General features: G+C 46.0%; 1 protein-coding gene across 4 annotated transcripts in view; it reads left to right on the forward strand.

Moving 5' to 3' along the window:
• Positions 1–23434, forward strand: part of LOC135240391 (nck-associated protein 5-like) — a 186524-nt gene that overhangs the window by 27585 nt on the left and 135505 nt on the right. For 3 of the 4 annotated variants that reach the window (XR_010325670.1, XM_064309801.1, XM_064309804.1), the window contains exon 1: positions 920–1161. The exons of the other annotated variant lie outside the window; for it this stretch is intronic. Coding sequence is in view for 2 of the 3 variants with exons in the window: in XM_064309801.1 (XP_064165871.1) it covers positions 1084–1161 (78 nt within the window). In the remaining variant the exon portion in view is untranslated. Of the gene's footprint in view, positions 1–919; positions 1162–23434 lie in introns of those variants that run through there. 4 annotated transcript variants of the gene reach the window in all.

The following is a 23434-nucleotide window of genomic DNA, read 5'->3' on the forward strand; positions in this document are numbered from 1 at the left end:
TCACGGCAAAGACTTTCTGCCTCTCTGCTTGTCACTCAGCATTACCGAGCGGTGGACTATGGGTAATGGCCTGCCGATTGGCTGGGGGCGGGGTTGTGTGCTGCTGAAGTCACGATGAGCTGAGACTGTGGAACATTCAGAGGAAGTGTAACAGAAAGCCGCCGCCTGAGAAAACACTGTCACCCTAACGAAGCGCGCCTCTCCAGAAGAAACGTCAAAATCCTGTGACTTAAACCAGCTGGGGGGATTCGTATTTATGCAATTTCATGTCAGAGTGTAGTCGTACTGCACTGCTGGCATCCCCCCCTGGATTTCAGACATTCCAGAGGTCTCTCTCTCTCTCTCTCTCTCTCTCTCTGTTTTAATAACATTCAAAGTCAAATTCAAATGCACTGGCTTTGCATAACAAGAGAACAGCTGAATTTAAAATGGGATTCCATTCTCTTCTCGATCTCTGTCTCTCTGTCTTGTCTCTGCTGGTTGCCTTCTTCACGCAGCCCTACTTGACATCTCCTGTGGCTGTGATCACGGGAGAGAGACGGTGAGAGAGAGCGTGATCACAGAGAGACTGAACTGCAGTCTGTGAGTAGCCAGCAGGGAGCGGAGCTGTTCTGTGAGGGGGGGGGGGGGGCGAGGGGATGGGGCAGGGCGGGGCAGGGCAGGGGGTGCGGGTGTGCTCTGCACATGTTAATGTTTCATATTCCCACTCATCCCCCCTGCCCCCCCCCCCCCCCACACACACTTGCACCGACATGCCTCAAAGTCTGCTGCCTCTAGGGTCCCCAAACAGGTGATTTAATCCAACAAGACAAACTGCTTAAATATTGAGGAGCGGAAGGGAGGGTCCGTCTTGCAAAGGGGGGGGCGGGGGGGGGGGGCGGTGGAGGCAGGGCTTTCTGCATCATCACTACCACCGCTGTCATCATCGTCATCTTCGTCCTCGGCAGCAGCGGCTGCATTCCAGCACGAGCGCTCCCTCTGCACGCAGGGGCGGAGGGGGAGGGAGAGAGAGAGCGGGAGAGGAGAGAGAAAAGAGGAGAGCAGGGGAGGAAGAAGAGGCGGAAGAGGAAAGGCTGGAAGGCGATGAGCCGTTCGGGAGAGCGCGCCTTCGCGTCCGTCCGGGGGAGGCTCCGCGGCGTTCCGCTGCTCCGGCTCCTCGCGGTGAGTCCGTCGGGCGGCTCTTACCGCGCGCTGGCGGGCACCTGCGCGGTTAACCGGAGAGACCGTAGGTGACCGCGCCTGTCTGCCACCCTGTTCTTTATGTAGGTCACCGCCTTCCTCAGACTGCCGCGGAGAACGCCCAAGAACCTGCGCGCTCTTTCACTGTCCCGCGAAAGTCTCGCGGGCGGGGTGACGGGAGGGCGACTTGCCTGTAGCTTTCGGTTTTAAACGGATTTTGATTTGAGGAGGGTCTGCTTGAGAGTTGGACCAGGTTGTTGGTCGTTTTGTGTGCTTGTGGTCTCTGCCCGAATAACGGTGAGCAATGGCTGCTCTGTGCGGGAAAAGCAATGGTTCTGTGATGGGAAAACACCGCAGCGGTTTTACAATGGGGAAACTCTTAGGTGTGGCTACTGTTTTACGTGAAATGTGCGATATAAAACATCTCAGACTGGTGGCAAAGGTGGGGTGGAAAATTAGTTTAAAACAAAAAAAATGCAGAGCAGGAATTCATAAAGTAATAGGAAGGATCTATTCATCAGCCATTCTTTCGTTCTCTCCATCTCTTTCCCTGTACCTTTGTCCCTGGTCAAATCCCACACACGCTGCTGCTTTGAATTATTTACCTGATTGGTTAAAACTGAAGCTGCTGAGTCTGGTGCTGGGAGAGGGACAGACAGAGAATGAGACTCAACATGCGGGCCTGCAGCTTGATTGGTCCCACAGTGCACAGGCAAGCTCCATTTAAAAGAAAGGGGGGAAAAGCCGAAGCCCAGGGATAGCATTCAGGTTGCCGTGCTAAGAGGTCATAAGTCATCCTTCTGCCAGGCCTGTTTCCAGGCACGCGTGGTGTTAGGTACACCTGGCCTTAGCGAAGGGCTTCTTCAAACGTCTGTAGGGTTCTGTCGTAGGGTGGATTATAGAGCCGGCTTTTGAAAAACACCCAATGGCACACAGCTTCAAAGGTGTGATTTCCCAGTGTGGTTTCCTCTGCTCTTTCAGATCGGCTGCTTTCCTGGTCCCTTAGGAAGTAGCCGTGAAAGCGGCTTTGTGCCCGGGTGGCGTCTGGGCAGTGTCACAGACAGCCCGCGATAAGTGCGGTAAATAAACACGGGGGTCCGAGGAACGCGTTGTTTTTCTTCGAAAGATTGCGGCGGGCCGCGGTTGACCTTCAGATCACCGGATAGCCGCGTCCTCCGGGGACTGGCCACACTCGAGGCCACAACTGGACGCTTTGCCCACACGAGATAGACGTGCGGGTTGGATTTAAATCGTTTTTAAACCTTTTATCCCAGGTTTTTCCAGATTCCCTTGTCCAACAATGTAGACTGTCTAGTTGTATTAGTGAGCCTGACTCTTCCCCTGTCTGCTCGGTAGTTTGTGCACTTTCAGAACCCCTGCTGAGCAGCCTTTGTGTGAGAGGAATACACTGCTGAATATGTCCCATCCCTGAAAATGTGCACTTCCTTATGTACGACTGGAGGAAGGCAATGAATGCACTTCCTGCCAATAAAGCACTGGTGGTACAATCGGGGAAGCAGAGAGACGGAGGGGCAGTGATAAGGAGAGAGATATAGGAGATGCTTTAGCATGTCTCTGGTTTGCTTTCTGGCAGGTCTGAACATTAGGGCTTGATTTCTGGCAGCAGGGTGAGAACAGTGTTTAGCTGGGGCTCTGGCTTCGGTCAGGATTTTGACAACATTTTGGATCCGTTTATATGGCTGTAGTTGGCTGAAGTGCGTAGCTCCTAAAGGCCACTCTGTGTACTGCCCAGGCTGCACAGGTGCCATGGATGCTGGGTTGGGAGCACTTCAGCTCGGTGATAAGCTCTGTAGTTAGGCCTTACCCGGTGAGCAGAACCTAGGCTCGGACACACCCTCTTCCTTATCGGCACTGCTACCAGCTGCAGCCAACCCTGATCTAACCCTAACCCCAATCACCCCAATCACATGCTCCACTCCTGCCCTGTACAGCACACATCTATCTGTCCTCACATGTCCCTCACAGCCCACTTCTCAGCTGTGTGTCTGTGCTGCTCTCGGAATGCTGTGCTTCTGCACGTACACTCCCGCCGACTGGGCTGTGTTCTTATTGTTGAATTATTATTAAACATAATAATAATAATTTGTGTCATGTGGGCTGTAGGAATGGGGAAGCTTGAATTTCGTTTGAAGGAAAGTGGTCATTGATTTTTACATTCTTGAAATATTATTCTCCCGACCATAAGCGTTCCGCTGAATCTCGTCCAGCGGTGAAAATCTGTTTCCGCTGCATGCTGTGTAGCAGCGGCCCCAGTAGTGCCTGCGTGTGGCCAGAAATGTGTCTGCTTTGAGACATGGAGCTGTGTTAATGTGCTGTGTTGTAATAAGGTGCTTGTTTCCAGCAGACACGTTCTCTCTGACACGGCTAATGTGTCCTGTCAGAAGCGTTGAGCTCAGGTTTAGTAAAAAAGCACACACTCCAGGACCCCCCCCCCCTTCCTGCACGTTTGCGTAGGGTGTGTTGACCTTTACGTCTGACACACCGCTTTCTCTGTAAACTACGTCTGCAAACAGTGTGTGTGTGTGTGTGCGCGTGCCCGTGTGTGTGCATGTGTTTGCACCTGAATGTGTGTTGGGGGGGGGGGGGGGGGGTGGAGCAGAGTCTTTTTGCTGTCTAACCTCGTTTCCGATGTCAGTTTAATTTTTAATCTAATCTTCAGCATTTTCCAGAATATCAGCCTGGACAGATCTCTAGTGGCAGGAAGTTAATATGTGCTGTAACAAGCTTCAGATCTGAGACATTTAATTAAACTGTTGCCCATGGCTATTTGTATTGCATTAGATTGCATGTATGACTGTCAGTCTTTTTAATCCGGGGGGGTATATTTGCATGCCGGGTGATCCAATGAGAAAATAAAAACCCTGTGAATGTGTTTGGCTGGAAAATCTAAGCAGCTCTAAATCAGACCTGTTGAGGCTACTGAAAATGATATGGGTTTGGTAAGAATGTCCATTTTTATCATGTTAATTAAGCATATATTTCCCTTCAGAAAACAGTGATTCATTTTCAAGCTTAGAGAAGACTGAGACTTTGAAGGTTAATTTTGAGATCAACTGCCGATTATTGTGTTTAGAGACAAGTCCTAGGTGTACTTTAACAGGCTAAATCCCATTGAACCAGTGACCATTCTTGTTATTACAGCCATGCTCTCTGTTGGAAAGAATAATGAATGTTCTCTTAATACCCCTTCCTTAAATTTTCTTTGCCTCTTTGGCTTAAAATATAATACCAGATATATATGCAAGTATATCTGTACCACTATATATGCCTGAAACGCTGTCCGACCCACATCTGCATCGGAGGGAAAGGTATGAAAAGTTCTAATTTCCATTCAGCATAAATTGAACAGGAGATGATGGCTCTGCCTTTTTCAGACTGCCCCAGCCTTAGCCCTGACCCTCCCCCAGCCGTATTTCTGCATGCCACGAGAACAGATTGTGCAACTTGACATTCTTCCCTCTGTTGGCACATTGCAGGTTTTATTTGGGTCACGGCATTGTTCTCCGTAATAAGACATACCGGTCGGAACTCCGCCATCCATTAAGGCTATTAAGTTGCAATGCAGAACGCCCCTCTTTCAGGAAAAAAAGCCAATGGTTTTTCTAAAGTGGCAATGCATTACCCATACGCTCTTTATCAGAGTGTAAATCAGGTTTATGGTCGTGTGCTTGTGGCAGTCAATGATTTCTTAAACCACTTGACGGGGCGCATAAGTGTTATGGGCGCGCTTTATCGGCGAGGGCGGGCGGGCGGACCCCCCTGCAGGTGAACGGGCTCGCATTCTGAGCGGGGGCCCGGGGGCCGGGGGCCGGGGGGCCGGGGGGCTTCCCCTGACCTCCCCGCCATTGTGCGCAGGGCCCGGCGGTCAGCGGCGGCCTTTGTGCGCGGCGATGGCGGTCAGCGCTGGCCATTGTGCCGGGCGGTAGCGGTCAGCGGGCTGCCGCGCTGTGTCCACTCGCTCCATCTGGCTCAGCAGCTGGCCGGCACACGGCCGGGGCCTGGGGCTTTTTGGGAGCCGGTGGGTGGGTGAGTGTGCATGACTCCTCCAAAAAAACGTCCTTTTTTTGCTGCCTTATGAATTTTCTTTCACCTAACATTTTTTTTACGTTCAGTGTAAGTTATAATGGATAAAATGCTAAATTCTATGTCATGTAAAATAATGGTGTGCGCTTCCACACTCTGAGCTAGAGATTAGCGCCGTGGTGACTGACCCTTGACCGCGCACGCGGTGCACGGTTCCGGTTGAACCGGTTGCCTTTTTTTGCAAGCGAGGCCCACGCCCCCTTCATTAAAAAGTACCCGACATCCTGAAGTGTGAAGAAAGAACATAAAAGAGCTTTCAATCACGCGCCGCCGGTTACGCGGAGCGTCGGCAGGTCACCGGAACGGCTGGGAGGCGGCCCCCGGGCTGGCCCAGAACAAACAAAAATATTGTGTGATATTTTGACTTTCTGACAGAGGCTTTGGATCAAAGGCAGAGCCTCACCTTGCAGGTTAAGGACACCTGTTTCTGTTGGCAACAGCGAGGGTAAGCACGGCCCTTCGTTCCGCTGCCCTGCGCTGAAGGTGATTGGTCAGGACACCGGCAGTTTCCTGCCAGGTACTTGGCCTGATTTCTGTGGAGCCGGGGGCCGGGGGTGGCGTGTGAATGCGAAGGGCGTTTGGTTTCTGACCTTGTGGAGCGCTCTGTGAAAACAAGCGCCACGGTTAAAACAATATGGCTTCTCGCGGGCGCGGGCTGACCCCGGGTGTGCTGAGGCGGCCGAGCCAGCCTCCACCGGTGTGAGAGGACTGCTCGGGTTTAGTTCATCTGCCGTCTCTCTTCCAGTTGGCAGCCTCCCCCCCCCCCCCCCTTTATATCTCATGCCGACTCTGCATCCAGCTTTCAGAATTCCCAGACTGTTTTTTTTTTTAGTTTCTGAAGACTCGTTCGCCTTCCGGTGATGAAGAAGGCTGTCTGAAGGCTTCGTCTGGGCACTGACCAAATCCCGAGCTTGTGGTCTCGTCTTTTATTAAATTATTTTGCTCTTTTTGTTTTTTCTCTGTGTTTTTTTTGCCAGTCTCATAGCTAATTTGCTCCCTTCCAGCTATTCTGTTCAATGTTTCTAAAAATAAGATTGGCCCGGGAAACTCTGTCTCAGGAGCACAAGCTAGCAGTTGCGCCTTAGCTGAAGGGAAGAGTGTGTTGTCCGTATGAAACAGGCTCTACCCCTCTCCCCTGTGATCACTGGTCTTCATATCTGCCTCTCCCTACCCCTCCTCTCCATGTGTGAATTCCATTTCGCAAGATGCACACCGTGTCCTCCAGGTAATCCCGGGATATTGAAGATCAGTTTTCCGGGTGTGAATTCTATCCCGACTGCGACAGCATTGACAGGATGAATGAGAAGCATGGAGAGAGGTGGTTATTTCCCCTCCCCTGCTCTGCTTGTACTGCTCCTATGGGCGGTAATAATGCACATTAACTTAAGCCAATGCATTGACTTTGTGAATGAAGCTCTGTGTGTGTGTGTGCGTGTGCGTGCGAAAATGGTGTTTTCAAAGTGACAGAAACAGGAGGTTGTCACTTTGAAAATGAATTCAGTAGCACTGAATATGCCGTGCTGTTGTGCTATGACAGTATGGTGTGTTAGTGTAATATGTTTGCCTAGAGATTGTAAACTTTCTCAAAGCCTAGAGATATTTGGAAGCGTCTCTGTAAGGGCTTTGCATTATGAATAACCCACAATATGCTGTTTAATATTGAAGCTCTGTAGCACCAAATTCTTTTAAGCTGCTTGGAATGTGACAGACTAATATATTTCACTAAAAGGCGCATTTTTTCATTTCTGATTTCAAAGTAGAGGCCACATTCTGCAAACATTTATGGGAGCAGTAGATGGAACAAACAGTGTGCAATGAGCACTTTTGCTGATACATAGCACATGTGAATATATGGTGAACATTTAAATAGCTGCATACATCCAGTTCATGCGAAGAAAAGTATTAAAAGTTCTATCATTGACAGTTTCAAATGTGTCATTTTACAGTGTTCATGTAAAATGTGTTTGCAGGGCATATTGACTTGGATTGTGAAGTTGTGAAGCAATAGGAGGGGGTTACCCAGTGGTGTTACCATAGAGTTCCAAGTTACCGAGTTCTGCTGGGTTTCCCACAGTAGTAACCACAATAACCACACACTCTCAGTGTCACCCGACAAGGCATGCTGTATGGGCATACATTTAGATAAACAGTACCATTTTAATGGTAAATGTGATACATTTTAAGCAAAGCTAAATGTCAGTAATGTAATAAATGCGGGCTTTCTGTGTTGAGCTCGCCGGTTTTATTGCATGGACCGTGAAAGCAGTGTGAGGCAGTGGGGCAGACGTGGCTTTAGCCGATGATTACAGGACTGATCCTCTGCAGAAGGGCCTGGGGGCTTTCCCATAAGGAGGTGCATGCACCCTGCGCCCTTCGTTCAGCCCTCATCGTGGGACAGCCGCACGGATGTGAACAGGACAAACCTGCGTGTCGAGCTCTGCGCTCATGTGGGGTTATTGTTAAAACCTGCTGATGAAACCTCGCATGTGTCAAACATCCTTTTAAAAGCCAGGCATTCTCTTAGCTGTGAGCCAGCAGCCGTGCCTGAAACAGACTTCTGAAACCTGCTTGTTATGAGTGACTCATGTGGGGAAAAAGGCCAGCTTGCCGGAGTGCATGCAGTTCACATCTCTCTCTCTCTCTCTCTTTCTCTCTGTCCCCTCCCCACCCCCCACAAATTTTCATTAGCCTAGTGGCTCCTGACATCCATAATGTTTTTTTTTTTGGAAACGCTGCTGATATAAATGCAGAGTGCTGTGTGCTCCACAGACGTGTGCTAATTCGCTCTGGATGAGAACGTCTGCTAAATGCCTGTAATGTAAAATAATGTAACGCTGCTTTCAGTTGCTTATTCCTCATAACCACGGCGGTGAAGCAGTCAGATGCGATTGTGGTGACCAGCCCCAGCAAAACCTTTCTGGCTACAAACCCGTTGTGCTCCCACGCACCCCAGTGTAGCCCCGCGACCTGCTGTGCCTTTCACTGGCGTGGCACAGGGCCAGCCTCTCTCTGCGCTAACCATATTAGCGGACAATGCCTGCGTGCAATCAGCGTTTCCCAACAGAAGCCTCAAAGCACTGGCGATTGTCAGGTCCCCTCAATGGCCCTGCTGTGACGTGACGAGTCTTTGTCTAACCTGGAGCAACTGAGCGCTAGCAGCATCCGCACTTCCGTCGACACTACTGCATGTAAATTGGCACGGTCATGCCTTTGGAGAACATGTGGGCATTAAGAGTGAGCACCGACAGCTCATCTGAAGCAGTCAGTGGGCTCGTGAATGTTAAATGACACGGTCACTACGTTATGAAGCGGAGTTCGCCAGTACCCATGGAATTTCGTCTAAAATGTTGAGCGTATTTTCTAACGCGCAAAGCATCAGGACGGAGATGGCGTGTTCTGCCATCAGGGTTCCGCTAACCCCCAGCAGTTAATCGTCCCGTCAGATTTAGCGACTGGAACTCATTGCAGCCGCATGACTGAATTTCATTCGATGGCAGCCAACTGCTGTGGCGTGAGAGGTCAGATTACGATAAGAACCAATGGGGATTATGCTGAGAGTTCTCTGAAACCGTTTGATTGTATAATGGGCAAATCTGACACATTTTATGTAAACTGAATTATGAATCCATTTAAAATTACACACACAGTTAAGGCACATTATTTTCTCTATTTGATTTAAACTCCTGTTATTATTGCAATATTGACTGTGAAGTATGTCATTTGTGCTGTGTTGTTAGTGGTAAGTGGTAAGTTTTAAATATTTGTGGAGTTACTGTCTTATTTCACTGATTTTTGACAGCATCACTTTCTGCTCTCTGCTGGTGCTTGTATATAAACTGGTTATTTGCTCTGGCGGTTGTTTTCCACTGTTTCGTTGGAGGAAGCTTTGCACGTCAGTTAAAACATTCTGGCTGATGCAGGGTCAGCATATACTAAAGAACAAAGCTAAAGTAAAAAGCAGGCTGATGCAGGTTCATCTTAGACAAAAGTATAAATATAATGTAACACGGCTTTGCAGTCAGAGGCACATGCTGATCTGCTTGGTTTGGATCCAGTAAGAGGTGTTCTGGTGGAAGTCTTTGTCTCTGTTTGTAGACCTGATCTGAGGATTAAACGGCTTTTATTCACGTGGAGTTAGCATCACGTGCCTTCAAACATTATTAGTCATTTTCATGAAAACAAGTAATGCATGCTGGGAATGCACCCATGCAGAATGTTGCATAGCCTGTGATTAGAGAAAATACCAAGATCCTTATCTTAAGCACCAGCAGGGGTTCAGTTCTAGGTAATTTACAGAAAAAGCCACCTCTAATTTCAGTTCAGGTTCAGTGCTTGAGTTTTGTATTCCACATTCCTGCCATTTATGATATTGTACTAATCACATTTGTATTTCAGATCAAACCAAATACACTGTGTATATTGCCAAATATATAAGCGGTTGCCATTTTAATATACAGTTCCAGCCCCAACCCATAGCGCTTGAGAAAGTGGCTGAAGTGCTGTGGTAGAGACTGTGATTAGATTTATCAAGGTCTAAATTGCTTGTTTGAACAGAAACTTGCCGGCTTGTAGCTTATTTGAACAGTGACCTGCTGGTCTGAAGCTCTCTAGGGCCTGAGTTTTAAACCCTTCTAATAGAATACGGCTGTTGAGCTCCTGCTTCCAAGATTTTTAAAGCTTTTACACATATTTCAGGTCACATTCTTACTTCATTCATTTTGTTTCATTTTTAACTGGATCTCGTTTAGGACTGGTTAATCTTCCAAGAGTCCTTACGATCATTAGAATAACATATTAAATGTTAAAATCATAATATCCTACTGTCTTACCTTCTCTTTGTCTCCCCCATCTCTGTATTTCTCTTCAACCCCCTCTCTATGTTTGTCTCAAAGATTCAAGGATTCAGACTGGCTTTATTAACATGACTGGAGTTATTCAGTACTATTCCAGGGCATTAACATACACAACCAACGTTGCGTCCATTTTGTGTTTCAGTGTGAACTACAGACGTGTATTATGACAAAGAACAAAATCACGAATGAGCTCTGATTAAATACAAATATTTTTAATATGATAACATCTGTCTCTCGCAGACCCCAGCCATCTCTGCATGGTGAACTAGATGAACTATTTGAATAAAGTTTTTTAGCACCACTGACCTACTTTGGTAGGGGCTGGACTGAAGACCCTGGACCACTCAGAGTTAAGAGAGCTTCATTGGTATAGAGTGCGGGAAGTCAGAAGGGCATTTAATTGGTCCAGGCTTAATGAGAATCGTGAGGAGTGATTTCATTGGTCCTGTCTGATCTGCAGTAGGATAGCTCTTTTTAACATCGCAGAGTCGCATTTGACAAACGGACCTTTTCATGAGGTTTCCCAGAATGCTGTGCTCTATAAATAGCAGTTGGATGGGAGCGCATGGTCTGCTTTATATTTAGAAGCCGCGCCGGTGTTTTTGTTGGTCTGTGTTTGTGGCAGTGAGGTTATTGATGGTGTGTTTGTTGGAGGCGCGGTGATACCGCGCTCCTGCGCTCCTCAGAAAGGTCGAAGGGTCAGTGGGAGCTGTGCTCGTCGCCGTGGCTGCGGGTATTTCCTGTGCTCCTGTTCGGTCTGCTCTGTCTCTCGCCGAGGCTCATTTAGAGTGCGGAGTTCTAAGAATGCCCTCCCCTGACATTCTATCACTCTCTATTATTTTATTCACACATGACCTTCTGCAGCCAGCCTCTGCACCTGCAGCATATACCCCGTATTTGTGTATTGGTATTCATATATTCATTGTGTGTTTTTTGTGTTATTTCTATCTACCCATTCCATAACATTTCATCTCTCATTCAATTCATTTTTTGATAAAAGTAGAAATATTTTGTTTATTTTATTTTTTGCATGACTCAATCTTTGTTTTTACTTAAAGCTTAGATTCCAACATGTGGATTTTATTCCTATACAAAATCGAGTTCTACTGACATGCAACAGTGCACTGTTGTTTTTCCTGACCCTACCTTCTGTTTATGCTTTAAATCATGAGAAATCCTCTAAGCCTAAGAAGTCTTTATTCCCCTGTGTTGTTTCTCATACAGGCTGCCAATGGCTGCATCGTAAGACCGGATGTTTATGTTTAATTATTAGAAAAGGAATTTTAAAAAATATATACATATACATATAACCTTTGTAGCTGGCACACCCTGTTATTAACTTATGATTCAGTAAGTGGAAAAATAACCCCCACAATAAAAACGGAGATGTATACACATCTGTACTTTTGGTGAGCGTTGGACATTCGCAGTAACACAGCCAAGACATCACTCAGAGCGAGGCGTGGGGGTCGGCTTCAGCCGGACCTGTCTGAACTGTAGGTGAAGCAAACGGTGCGTGAAACAGGCTCTGTCTTAGGAGACACTCAACACAGTCCGTCCGTCAGGAATTTCCCCCCCAGGCCATCCTGTTCATCCCGTAGCTTCCACAGCACAGCTGTGCGCTGGTTTCTTTTTTACAGTGACAACCGGGATTAGCTCCAGGTGTTGATACCCTGTATTTTACCGGATGGCCAAGCAGCCCAAAGGCACCGCCACTGTAAACTGTGTATTAATGGTTAATGGATTGTGACTGTGAGCTGGAGTAGGTGTGTGAACAATATGGTGGAAAGAGAGGATACGTAAGATTAAAGGTACATTCATATTGTATTTGAGTATTAATTTATCTTTCACCCACTAAGGAGTGGAGAAACTGGGTCTGTAACTGAAAGGCTGTAGGTTTATCTCTCAGGTGTGGCACAGCTATTGAACCTTTGAGGAAATACCTGCAGACCTACCGCAGTTCCAACTGTAGGCATTGGTTATGTATAAACATTTGAAAGCTAATTTTATATGGAAGAATAAAAAATATATTTATTTATTTAGTTAAAATTTATCCTGCACCCTTTTTTATCAGTAGTGCCGTAGGTGAAAGCAATGTCCGATGCCAACAGATCTATCGATTTGCTGATTGACCTTTTGACGGCTGACGTGTGACGTGATGCACCGTTACCCCCATGGCAGGCTGGCGTGAAAGCGCCAGTCACGCCTTTTCACCACGGGAACAACCAGCGCCGCTGGGGCATGAATCCCGTGTAGTTCCCCCTGCCGTGGTAACATCATGTGAACGCTTTCCAGAAAGGATGTAGGATGTTAGCACAGTCATCATCGCTGTGGGCCACCTCTGATAAAGGGGGCTCCACTTAATAAGTAAATAAATAATGATGACGATAACACGTTATCATTGTTTTCTTACGAGGGATAGGTAAGTAAATAATGATAATGGTAATGTGTTATCGCTATTTTCAGAGCAAATAGCAGGTCCAGCTACAGGAAGTGCAGTCCTCCAGGTTTGAGATTTCCCATGATTTCACCCTCTGAGACCTGTGACTGAAAGAAAAAGCGAAAAAACTATTTCACAAAAAAGGAACAGAAAGGAAACAGATGTGAAAAGAAAAATAAAGGATTAGCAGCCGTTGATTTGGTTTATTGGCTGTCTGAAAACATACATTTTTTCATGCTCCTGACGTGTGATTTAAGATGTAATTTGCTTCCTTTACCTTAGTATTAAGAACGTGTTTATATGATGACATGTTTCCTGTGTTACTGCAGCAACAGCATAAACTGATTTAAATGATTTTTCATTTAAACACAGCCTATTTTTATAATTACTAGACGTGCAACTTTTGTCCAAGGTTTGTTTTAACTTGGTATATATGGTATGTTGTCAATTAATTCTTGTGGTGTGTTCATTGACAACATAGCATATATACTAAGTTAAAAGGAACAAGGACACAAGTTGTAAATCCAGTTATAATAATGGACTGTTATAGCTCTTATAATAGATTGATGTGATATTTACTTAATTATTAGTCAGAAAATCCAAGCTTTGTGCGTCATCCATTTCAGTTTTGTTGGATTAGTTGCAGATTTTCTATGGATAGCTGTGTAAATTCAGGGATTCCCCATTGACAGATCAAAGCCTGTTTATCCCAAGACCAAGCGATTCTATTTGGATGTGTTGATGTCACCCGTCTAGCTCTTAATCGGAACCAGAGGTGGCATCCAGTACTTCAGACGGAGAACATCTGGAAGGTGTGGAAAATTGCATTGCTAAAAATAGACCTCCGTCTGTGGTTCTGATAAAAAGAAATCTATTTTAAGCAGTGGCCCAGAACTCTTGACCTGTTGACAACTAGACATGGTCATCTGAGTAGCTTTGTGTAGTTCTTACATTTATTATTCAAATCTACAGAGCTGTAAAAAAGTACTTGCCTCCTTCCTGATCTCCTCTATTATTGCATGTTTTTCACACTGAATAGTTTCAGATCTTTGGAGAAAATGTAATATTAGACTGAGGGAAACAGAGTAAACACAAAACACATTAAAACATTTTTAAAAATGTATTGAAAAAAAAGATTATCTTGAGGCAAAAGCAATTAACAAATGCATCTTAAATCAGTCTGACCTTTTGTTCTGTCCAGTGTAGGAAATCTGCTCAATTAAGTTACGAAAGAAGGTCTTGCACTGGAGTCTTTAAAAGCCTGCCCACTGGTTGAGAATGGTGTGGCTTTGAAACTGAGTGTTGAACATGGGTTTAAAGGCTTTACATAAAGTATGTCTCTTAGTTTTTACAGTCTGGCTCAATAAAACTGCTTTTGTTGCCTGTCTGTTGAATGAAAATATCATTCTACTCAAAGAAGGTTTGTGTTAGTGTGGTGCCGTGTGATCTAATGTCTTCCAGAGGGCCGCTAGATTTTTAGGCAGTCTGTCTGCCTGTCTGTCTGTCTGTCTGCCTGCCTGCCTGTTTGACTGTCTGTCTGTCTGACTGTCTGTATGTCTGTTATTAAAACCCTGTCATTTCTGCTGACAGTGCTTTTTCTTCTCTTTTTCCCCCTGATTTCTTATGGATTATACAGCATTTTCACACAATGTATGATAAGCAGATGTACATATGCACATATTCACACAGTCAGAGGGACTGGTCCAATGGGCTCTTGTTGTCCATCTGTTAGGCTGCAGATTACATGTATTCCTCTGACTGGCGTCTGTGGGAATGGAACTTGTAGACTGCAGTATGAGAGTATCAGCGCTTGGCTTTACCTGCTTCAGAGGAGAGCACATGCTTGTCTGCATTCTCCTGGATTAAAAAAAAAATTGCCTTCCATTGAATCCCAGTTATGCCGTTACTATTAAGAAGCCTTGGAATGAAATCTGACTTTAGATTCTATAGACTGAGGGCATAATTGAATGGGCTGGGCAAACTAATTACCACCATGCCTTGTTCTTAACTTGTGCCAGCATTGCATTTTTTCTCAGTACTTTCTCTATGCCCAATCATTCAGTTCAGCGTATGCTGAAATGAACTCAAACGCTCAAGCAGTTATCACTCGGTGCTCAGGAAGAGGGCATCATGGGAGTGAAATGAAATCCCTCCCCTGCCAGGCCTCTGTGGCTTGTGATTAACGGGAGGAGTCGGTGTTAATTAAATCCCCCTAAGTAGAATAGCAGGTGATGGTTAAATTGATAGATGATTCCTTGTGGAGATCAAGGAGGAGGTTCTCAGCGGTACTCCATCATCCCTCAGCTGAATGCCTGTGCTTGGAACAGAACATGTGCTTTGTTTCAGTTCCTCGTGCTATCCGTCAAACAGCGTCACAGAAAATAACCACACTCTTTACGCTGTAACAAAATTAATTATTGGCCGGGCACGGCTCTTGGCTAGCCTATATTTCAGCGTTTTTTGTTAATGAAGGTATAAGGTTATTTTTGGGCCCTGGAATCCATTGGTCTTCACTGCATAATGCTCTATGCTGTGCTGAGAAACACTGAGCGGTTTGTCTGGCTGAGTGTTATGTAAAGTGATGTCAGCACAGTAGGCACGCACACAGGAAATTGGCACTTTGCAAGGCCCAGTTTAGGCTACTACTCGTTAGGCGGCCCGGTTGTACGTGCATGCAGAGTTTGGGTTGGGGTTGCCGCTAAAGGCACACGGGGTGTAGGCTTCCTGCTGGTGTGAATGACTGTGTTCCTGCCGTTCACCATCTGTGGGTCTGCGATTCGTGGACATTCATTTACGGAACCGCTGACTCCTGACTCACCATTGGTCATCATCGCCCGATGATGCATTTCAAACCCTGTGCTATATGTGGTTGTTCTGTGTCAGGAGCATATTTCCCTTAGCCTTCAAGTCTTCAGTGTTGGAATAGTACAGTGAAATGCAGAACTTGCACATTTTCCAGAACACGTCCTTGGAGAATGGTGAGAATTTGCTGTACTGGCCTCCACAAAGATTAGCCTCCATCTCACCCCTGCACTGATGTGTGGGGACCAGGCTGTTCATTCATTCATTCATTCATTCACTCTGCCTTCAAAATCTCATTCACTTTGAACGCCTTTGACAAGTGCATTTATTTTAGTTTTGGGTGCACAAGCTCCCCCTTCCCCTCCCCCCAACAGAAGACATTTTTGTAGGTCGCTGATTTTTGTAGGTTTGTTTGTTTGTTTAATGACGGGGTGGGGGTTTTCAGCAGGACTGCCAGCCCTCTCCATAATGACTTGCATTAGGATAACTGACAATCAAATGTGCATCCTTACTTCTGTATGCAACACGACTATTTGGCTCAGAGGGAAAGGGATGCACTGTGGAAATGCAGATTTTATTCCAAATACATTATTTATTATCTAAACATGTACCGATTGAAGGGCCTGCAGGCATAGTGTTCAGAATTACAAGGCTTAGATTAGCACATGCCTGCCTTCTATACAAAGATACCATTTGTCATGTTTATATGACACGGCACATTAAAAATGTCACGGTAATGTGATTTCGACTAATGGCGTCCTCGGCTGCATCCCGGCTCGGGGAAAGCATTAAGCGATTGCTGTATGGATAAGAACACCACCGCAGACAGATCGGCACAGAGGTCATGAGCCACGAGCAACTGCACGTCTCCAGTCTCCCCATTTCATATTTCAGGAACAGCTTCAGCAAATCCTCGCCGTTGTTGAGGGGACATGTTAGCCTTGTCGCGCCGCTTGAAAAGAATTGGAATTGGCGCTTATCGCGAATTGGTGAGAACGTGTAAACTATTTGGGGGGAGGGCCTCTGCTCGTCCTCTCGCTCCATTACTCCTCCCCCTGTGGTTCAGTGCCCTTCCCAGCCCTAGCCCGCGGGACACTGTCCGCACCAAAGCGGGCTGAGGATCCCATTTGAACCTCTGTGCATTTTTCTGGAAGAATGCACCGTCTACCTCCACATCTGCTGTGCACATGGTTCGGCCGAAAGGACAGTCGAGTCAATAAATCACCCAACAGATTAAACACTGAACAACAGTAATAAACCTGTAACTGGCCTGAAGACATACAGAAATGTTGGAAAGCCTCCTGACTCCCCCCCTCCTTACCGATCCCCCCACCCCTTGGAAAAAAAGTGAAAATATGCACCTTGGGGGTCGCGAGATTGCCACGGAAAGCCGAAGCAGTATTTTACTGCTCCGCCCCATCGCCGCGACCGTATTCTCCCAACACTTCGCCGTAATTTGACACGAGAAATTTTCGAATTTGGTCGGACACGGCCGTGCTTTACTGTCTTCTGGCCTGTTGCCCCTGTAATAAAACACCTCACTTTAACTCTGCGCGACTGCTGGGGAATTTCGGTCTTGGGTGGGAACATAAATATCTCCCTAAGCCAGCCCCCTCCCCCCGCCCCCCGCCCCCTCCCCCTCCAGCCTACTTACACACCATCAGCATAATTCATTCCGCAAGCACGTGAAATCCAACGTATCGGGGAAAAAAAACCAAAAAACTCCTGCTGACATGGTGCAGGTGTGTGAGTCGGCCTGATTTGCAGCCCAACGAAAAGCAAAAACTTTCTTAGAAGTATGCGATAGACCCCTGGACAGAGTGATGGTGTTGTGTTTTAAAGGAGTCTCCCTGGAGCTGTTTTTTATGAAAAAATATCGGGCGCATACCTCACAGTTTTCTTTTAACACGTGTGCATAATCATCACCAGAAATAGACTCAATGTTTTCTGTTCAGTGCGTGCAATACATTTTTATATTTGAAAACAAGCACCAGGGAGAGTGTAGTCAGTCCAAAACAAATCAATACACCATTGTTACATCCAACAAAATACAATTCCAGGGATTTTGTCTTTTTTTTTTTTGATTAAACAACCCCAGGTGCCTTTTAAATCGCTGCACAGAATACCCACTGAAAGTCTTGATCCATGAGGTGAATGTGCCCATTTTCTATGGGAGCGCGAGAGGAAGTCCAGCAGATTATTGCAGCGGTTATTAATATTTTCGAATGGGGCGCCACATGGCTACATTAGGTGTGGCGTCTGCCTGTCAAAGCCTGAGTAAACAGAAGCTGAGATTCCCTCCAATGAATGAACATCTGTTTAGTGTCAGTGCTCTCCAGAAGGACTCCACTTCCTTTCGTTCCCTCCATCCCTCCTTCCCTCCCCCCCTCTCTTCCTCTTCCCAAGATGGACAAGGAGTCATTGATGTAGCGCTAATCCAGAGGTCAAGGACAATGTACAGACTGGGACTTGATCATCGTTCTTCTGAACTGAATGAGCCAGTATCTTAAGAATAAACTGGGAGTAATGCATAGGTGGTATGTGATGGTTGTGAGGGGGGGCTTTGGTCTTGTTTGGGTCTTGCTCTTGGGAGCGTTAGGCTGTGTGCAGAGCTGCAAATTTTATTTTGTGTTTCCTTCTTGTATTCTTGTCCTTGCGTACTGCATTTCTGACAGCTGTTGAATATTTGAAAATGTACATAATTTTGAAGAGAGGCTCATTTATTCTTTGTCCTGGAGCAGACGATCATGTCCTTTTGGTGCATTTCTGTTTCCAAGGCCCCTCCCATTGTGGTGAACACACCTGGTCTGGTATTAGTCCCCTGCCAGTCACAATGTTGCTGGCTCTGGCCAATGCTGCACCAGAATACCTGAACTGGGCCTTTTCATCGAACCCTGGTTTTACTTGTTTGGAATCGAATAGGTAGGGAATTAATGGCAGGAAACCCTGTTGGAGAGGGTTTTGGTTACTTTGTTTCTTTTCTTTGGCTGAACACGCCACCCTTAACTGTTTTCACTGAGGATTTAAACGGACTGCTTCACGTGCTTTTTGACAAAACACACACACGTACGTCAGAATCCCAGCCGCGAGGTCCGGGCTTACGGTCGGAGGAAAACCGTGCAAATTAAAACGGCGGACCCATCGCACGTTTATTTAACTTCAGATTAATCGCCGCGTTCCCCAACAGCCTCGGCTCTGTTTCTCGCGGGGCTGAATGCTCGCGCTGTGAGGCGCTCCATGTTTTGATGGATTATCCGGAGGATCGCGGACGCGAGCGGCGCGCCGCGCCATCGTACAGCCGGGCTCGGTTAGGGCGGATAACCGGGCCAGAGGGAAACCGAATCAGGCCGGCAGACAGGCCTCCTTTTGTGCCGCCGGTAGCGCGTATTCAGGAACGAGCCCCGTTCGTCCGAGGTGCGCGAGGGCAAGGAAACACACCGGAGACGCGCTTGTTTGTTTGTTTTTTCCTCCTCTCGTTTCCGAGCCGGTGTTCTTGGGGGACTGGGGGAGAGCCGGGAGCCAGCCTGATGTTTCCCATCTTTGTACAGCTGAGTGAGAGGCATGCATATATTAACCAGAGGCGGGTGTAGGCGTGACGAGGATGGTAACCTACAGTACACACTTTGTATGAGAGCCCATTGGTTGGTGGGGGGAGTATTCATGCAGGACACAGTATCTGTCTGTCACTTTCACAAATACTGTAAGGGTTTCGATTAAAGCTTTTTGTCATAAAGAGATATTGTTGTTTTCTTAACATTCATTGCAAATCACTTTTTTATATTGAGTTTTGGTGTGCTTGACTAGAAAGCAAATGGGGTTTGGGTTGGGAGTTAGAGTGCACTAATTAAGCGCACTGTGGTAGCCTCGCTACTTAACATACCCAAACAGTCTAGTCACAGATGGCCCTTTCCTACCATTTTATTTTGCATCAGGCTTCAAACAAATTGAATGTGCTAATAATAAAATAAATGTACAAATGTTTTTGAAAATGTACCAATTTTCTGTTCTGTCTCAACAGATTTAACGTTTAATGATGAATTGCAGGCATGTGGAGAAAGAGCATGAAAAAAAAAATTATACCCCCCTCCTGCTCGGTATGTAGCCCAAGGTTATCTGAAGATGTTAGCAGGTATCTGTGTGCTGATGAGTAACCCTGCCATAGCACAGGCTTACTAGTCTAAAAAGAGGTTACAATAATGTCACTGAACACAGAAACTTGCTATTGCCTGGAGCCAATCAAAGCCTTTTGCTGTTGATAGCAGGGTGTTTTGATTGGTTTAAACAAGGTCATGGTTGACAGTACAGGCCTGTCTGTTGTGAGGGTTAGTGGAGTCTCTCTCTGGCAGCTGTAGAGATGCAGCCTACCCTGAGAATGGAGGCAATCAGTGAGCCAGTACAGCAGGCTTATGCATGGCATGGAGACCTGGGTCATGTCATGTGCCTAGTCCCTTGTAATTGTCATAGCAACGCTCCCCCCCACATACACACACACACACACACACACACAAACTCAGATATGAAAGGAAAAAGTGCCCAGCTTGGTGTGGTGATGTGAATGTCATCCGGGGCGATGTTGGATATAGATATGAGAGGTAGATGGGGTGGAGGGGGTAAGCAGAGGGGGTGGCTGTTTGCAGTTAGGAAAAGGAAGCAGAGCTAAAGGTGATGTGTGCTGTGCTGGAGAAATCTGATTAAAAAGGTCTGCTTAGATCAGGAACTGGACGCCTGACTGCTCTCCAGCAAGACTGAACTGAAATGACCCAGGCGGGATCCCCATGGCCAATGACATGTGTGAACCTCCATGAGAAAGTACAGCTCAGTTACTGAGGACTGTCCTCGCCCCCCCTTCCCCACCAATGCTGTCCTCACAGCTCGCCCCCTCAACCCCACAGACACAACCCCCTCCGCTCCACCCCGCAACGCTGTCCTCACTGCCCCCTAACTCCCCTGCAATGCTGAACTAACTCCACAAGCAGTGAGGTCAGCCCCCTCTGGCTCATTGTGAAGTTCAACCACAGACACAGGCCTTGATTCAGTCAACATGCGCCTCTAACATTGCCTTACAAATACATGCTTTTACTTCACGGTTTGCCAAGCTAATTTTGTTTTTGTTGAATTCTGCCAAATTATGTTTATGAACAAAGAAACAAGCGCTTGCATTTAGTTGAAGACAAATGTTGATTGAATCCAAGCCATGGAGTTGGAGCCGTGGGGTGGAGGGGGAGGCTGGGTGAGGAAGTCATAACCTGGTTTGTGGTAACTTTTGCTCCCAGAACACAGTGGGCCCCTTTCATTACATTAGGTTACATTCGTTTAGAAGACACTCTTATCAAGAGCTGCTTTCCAGCCAGTTGTCCTCCATGCATACACCCACAACTTGACGCTAACCTTCATATTCTTGCTACGTATCTATTTAAATAGACATGCTTACTCAGTGTTCATGTTTCAGTAAACTTTTTGGTGGAGGTCAGTGGTCTCCATTCAGCCCCTCCCCTCCTTGTTACTCCTGCTCTGCTATGTATCTGCTTCTGTCCTTACTGTAAGTCCTGAGATACAGAGTGGTACCTGTATGGAAACAGGTCTGTTAAATGGTCCAGTGCGTGAGCAGTTTATTTGCAAGTGCCTTACCGTGATGCATTTAACATGGTTTCAAGCAGACGTTTTTCAGTGTATTTAGCGGGCTTGCCCTGTCAGTTACTGTCAGTTACAGTTGTGACAGACATCATGCTATGTGGAAAATGAACACTGCTGCACAGAACCATACATTTTAAGGATTCCCAATGATGCTCTCCTACCACCCCCTCCTCCCCAAACTGACTCTCTGCTACAAAAAACCCCAGTCCCCTGAGTGGTTTTAATGATCCAAAGGAATAATTCAGAGCAGAAACCAAAATTCAAGGTATTTCCCATAAGGTTAAAACGACTTTGTGTCTCTTTTCACATTTGCATTAGGCCACGCCCACATGCTGTTTGTGGGGGGTGATGTGTTCTGTAATGTCTAAGCCTTGGATCTGTCATTTTCCCGACACCACGGAAACTGAGACCCTCTTGGGAAAAGTGCGTTTTTCATACACATCGTTAAAAAAACTCCAAAAACTATGAATACGCACCCCTGCCACCCTTAGGAGTTGTCTTAACAGCCTTAAATCTAAGCTTTGCTTTCTGATCCCAAAGGCACCCATTTCATAAGATTTCCCCAAATCCATCCATAAATCTGTCACTCATTCTGTTCACCACCTGACAGACAGACAGACGCTCAGTGGAGAGCACGTTAGAGGTCTGCTCTGTGGAGGAGTGAAAACAAAGTGAAAACACAAGGCAGTGGCATGCTTGGCATAGCGCACAAGGGTTAGCTACTAAATCTATTCTGTGAGGACCCCCTCATTACCTTTTACAACCGACACGCTACATTTCTCAAATTCCTTTGTGCGTATGCAATACATTTTTTAAAAAGACAGTATGGTTGTAAGGGACCCAAGCACACGACAGCATCTGAGCTCTTCTCTCAGCAGGATGTAACTATTTGAGCTACGGTGTGCACTGTGCATCATGAAAGTTGGCTAACCTTTTTGTACAGAACTAATTGCGATGCTGTACTGGTGGAAGAGGTCAGATGGCTTGAAATGAATCACATTCATGTCCCTGAGCAACAGTCTTGCTATCCAGTAGATTTATATTTTCCTATTGTTTTAGAATGCATTCTGTGTATTTGCTCTCTCAAGTAATATTTTCTAAGTCTCACTCTCTATTAACGTAAACTAAATAATATATTCCAGTATCTCTCTCCTAAATAAAACTGGTCTCCCTACCAAAATAACATAAATTCTACTTTCCTCTTACTGCCTGCTATATAATGTGCTGTAAGAAATTCTTATCCCCTACTAAAATTTTCTCGACTGAGTTATGTGATGTATATTATTACTAAATAATTGGTTTCTGCCTAGTTTCTGTATAAAGTTAAACATATCTTGTTCCTTTAGTATTGTGATTTGATTCAAACTTTATATAAATTATAAACACATACGCATGATCAGCGTACATATGAAATACCATTTTATACCATAAAGGATGCCACTCACAGGTTTATTTCAGAACTATTGCGCTGTACTATTCACATTTTCCCATTGGTTCAGACAAAAGGTTTGCTAAATTCATTCATCTTTCCATTGTCTTCGGAGCGCGGCGATTATGCAGATTCTTATCGTGCGTGTATTAATCAGACGCCACAGTGGAAGCTTAGAGGCTGCGGGATTGCGGGAGTGCGGTGTCTGAAACGTGGGTTTACTGCAGGCCCGTGTTGACGCTTTGATTTTTCAGGGAGCCGGGGTGAACTATCAGACAAAGGAGAGTTTCTTCTTTGTTTGCGGACCTGCATCAGGGGAATTCGCGCGCGGAGATGGAAACTTGGCTCAGAACAGCTTTTACATTAAAGTGCCCTACAGTCAAAGGAAAAAAAAAGGAAATGTGTTGTTCTCTTTCTCTCGCAGACTGACATATTGATTGCAGTTGGTCTTGCATGTGGAAAATGGAGTCTTGGCCACTTTCCTCACGCCTTAATGGTCACCTAACGTGCGGTGCTGGCCGCGTCTACCCCCCCTTCACCCCCCCTTGGTACTCGGTCACCACTTTGTGTGACTGTTCCAAAGGAACATACCTATTAAGGGTTGGCTTGTGCTATTCTAAAGCAAAGGGGAATTTCATTGTTCAATGGAGCAAGTTTGAATGATGACAAATCCTTACAGTTGGTTGAGACAAAAGCATAAAACTGTACAAATGATTATTTCCCTTTACCTTATTATTCTAGAGGTCTCAGGATGTGGATACAGTCTCAAAAGTATTCTTTTATAGAACCAACTAAATTTATATATTGAATTATATGTAACTATAATGCAATTCTGTTACTTTTTTATCCAATCCTAATTGTTTTCAGGGGTAAGATGTCCTGCAGGCTTGCAGGCCTCTTCAAAACTTTTTGTTTTTGTTCTTTCTTTTGCAAAAAATGTTTCTTTCAAGTATCGAGATGACAGCCGAACACATTGTCTCTAACCCTTAGGTC

This window comes from Anguilla rostrata, chromosome 15, assembly GCF_018555375.3.
Source record: "Anguilla rostrata isolate EN2019 chromosome 15, ASM1855537v3, whole genome shotgun sequence".
NCBI classification, from domain to species: Eukaryota; Metazoa; Chordata; class Actinopteri; order Anguilliformes; family Anguillidae; genus Anguilla; species Anguilla rostrata.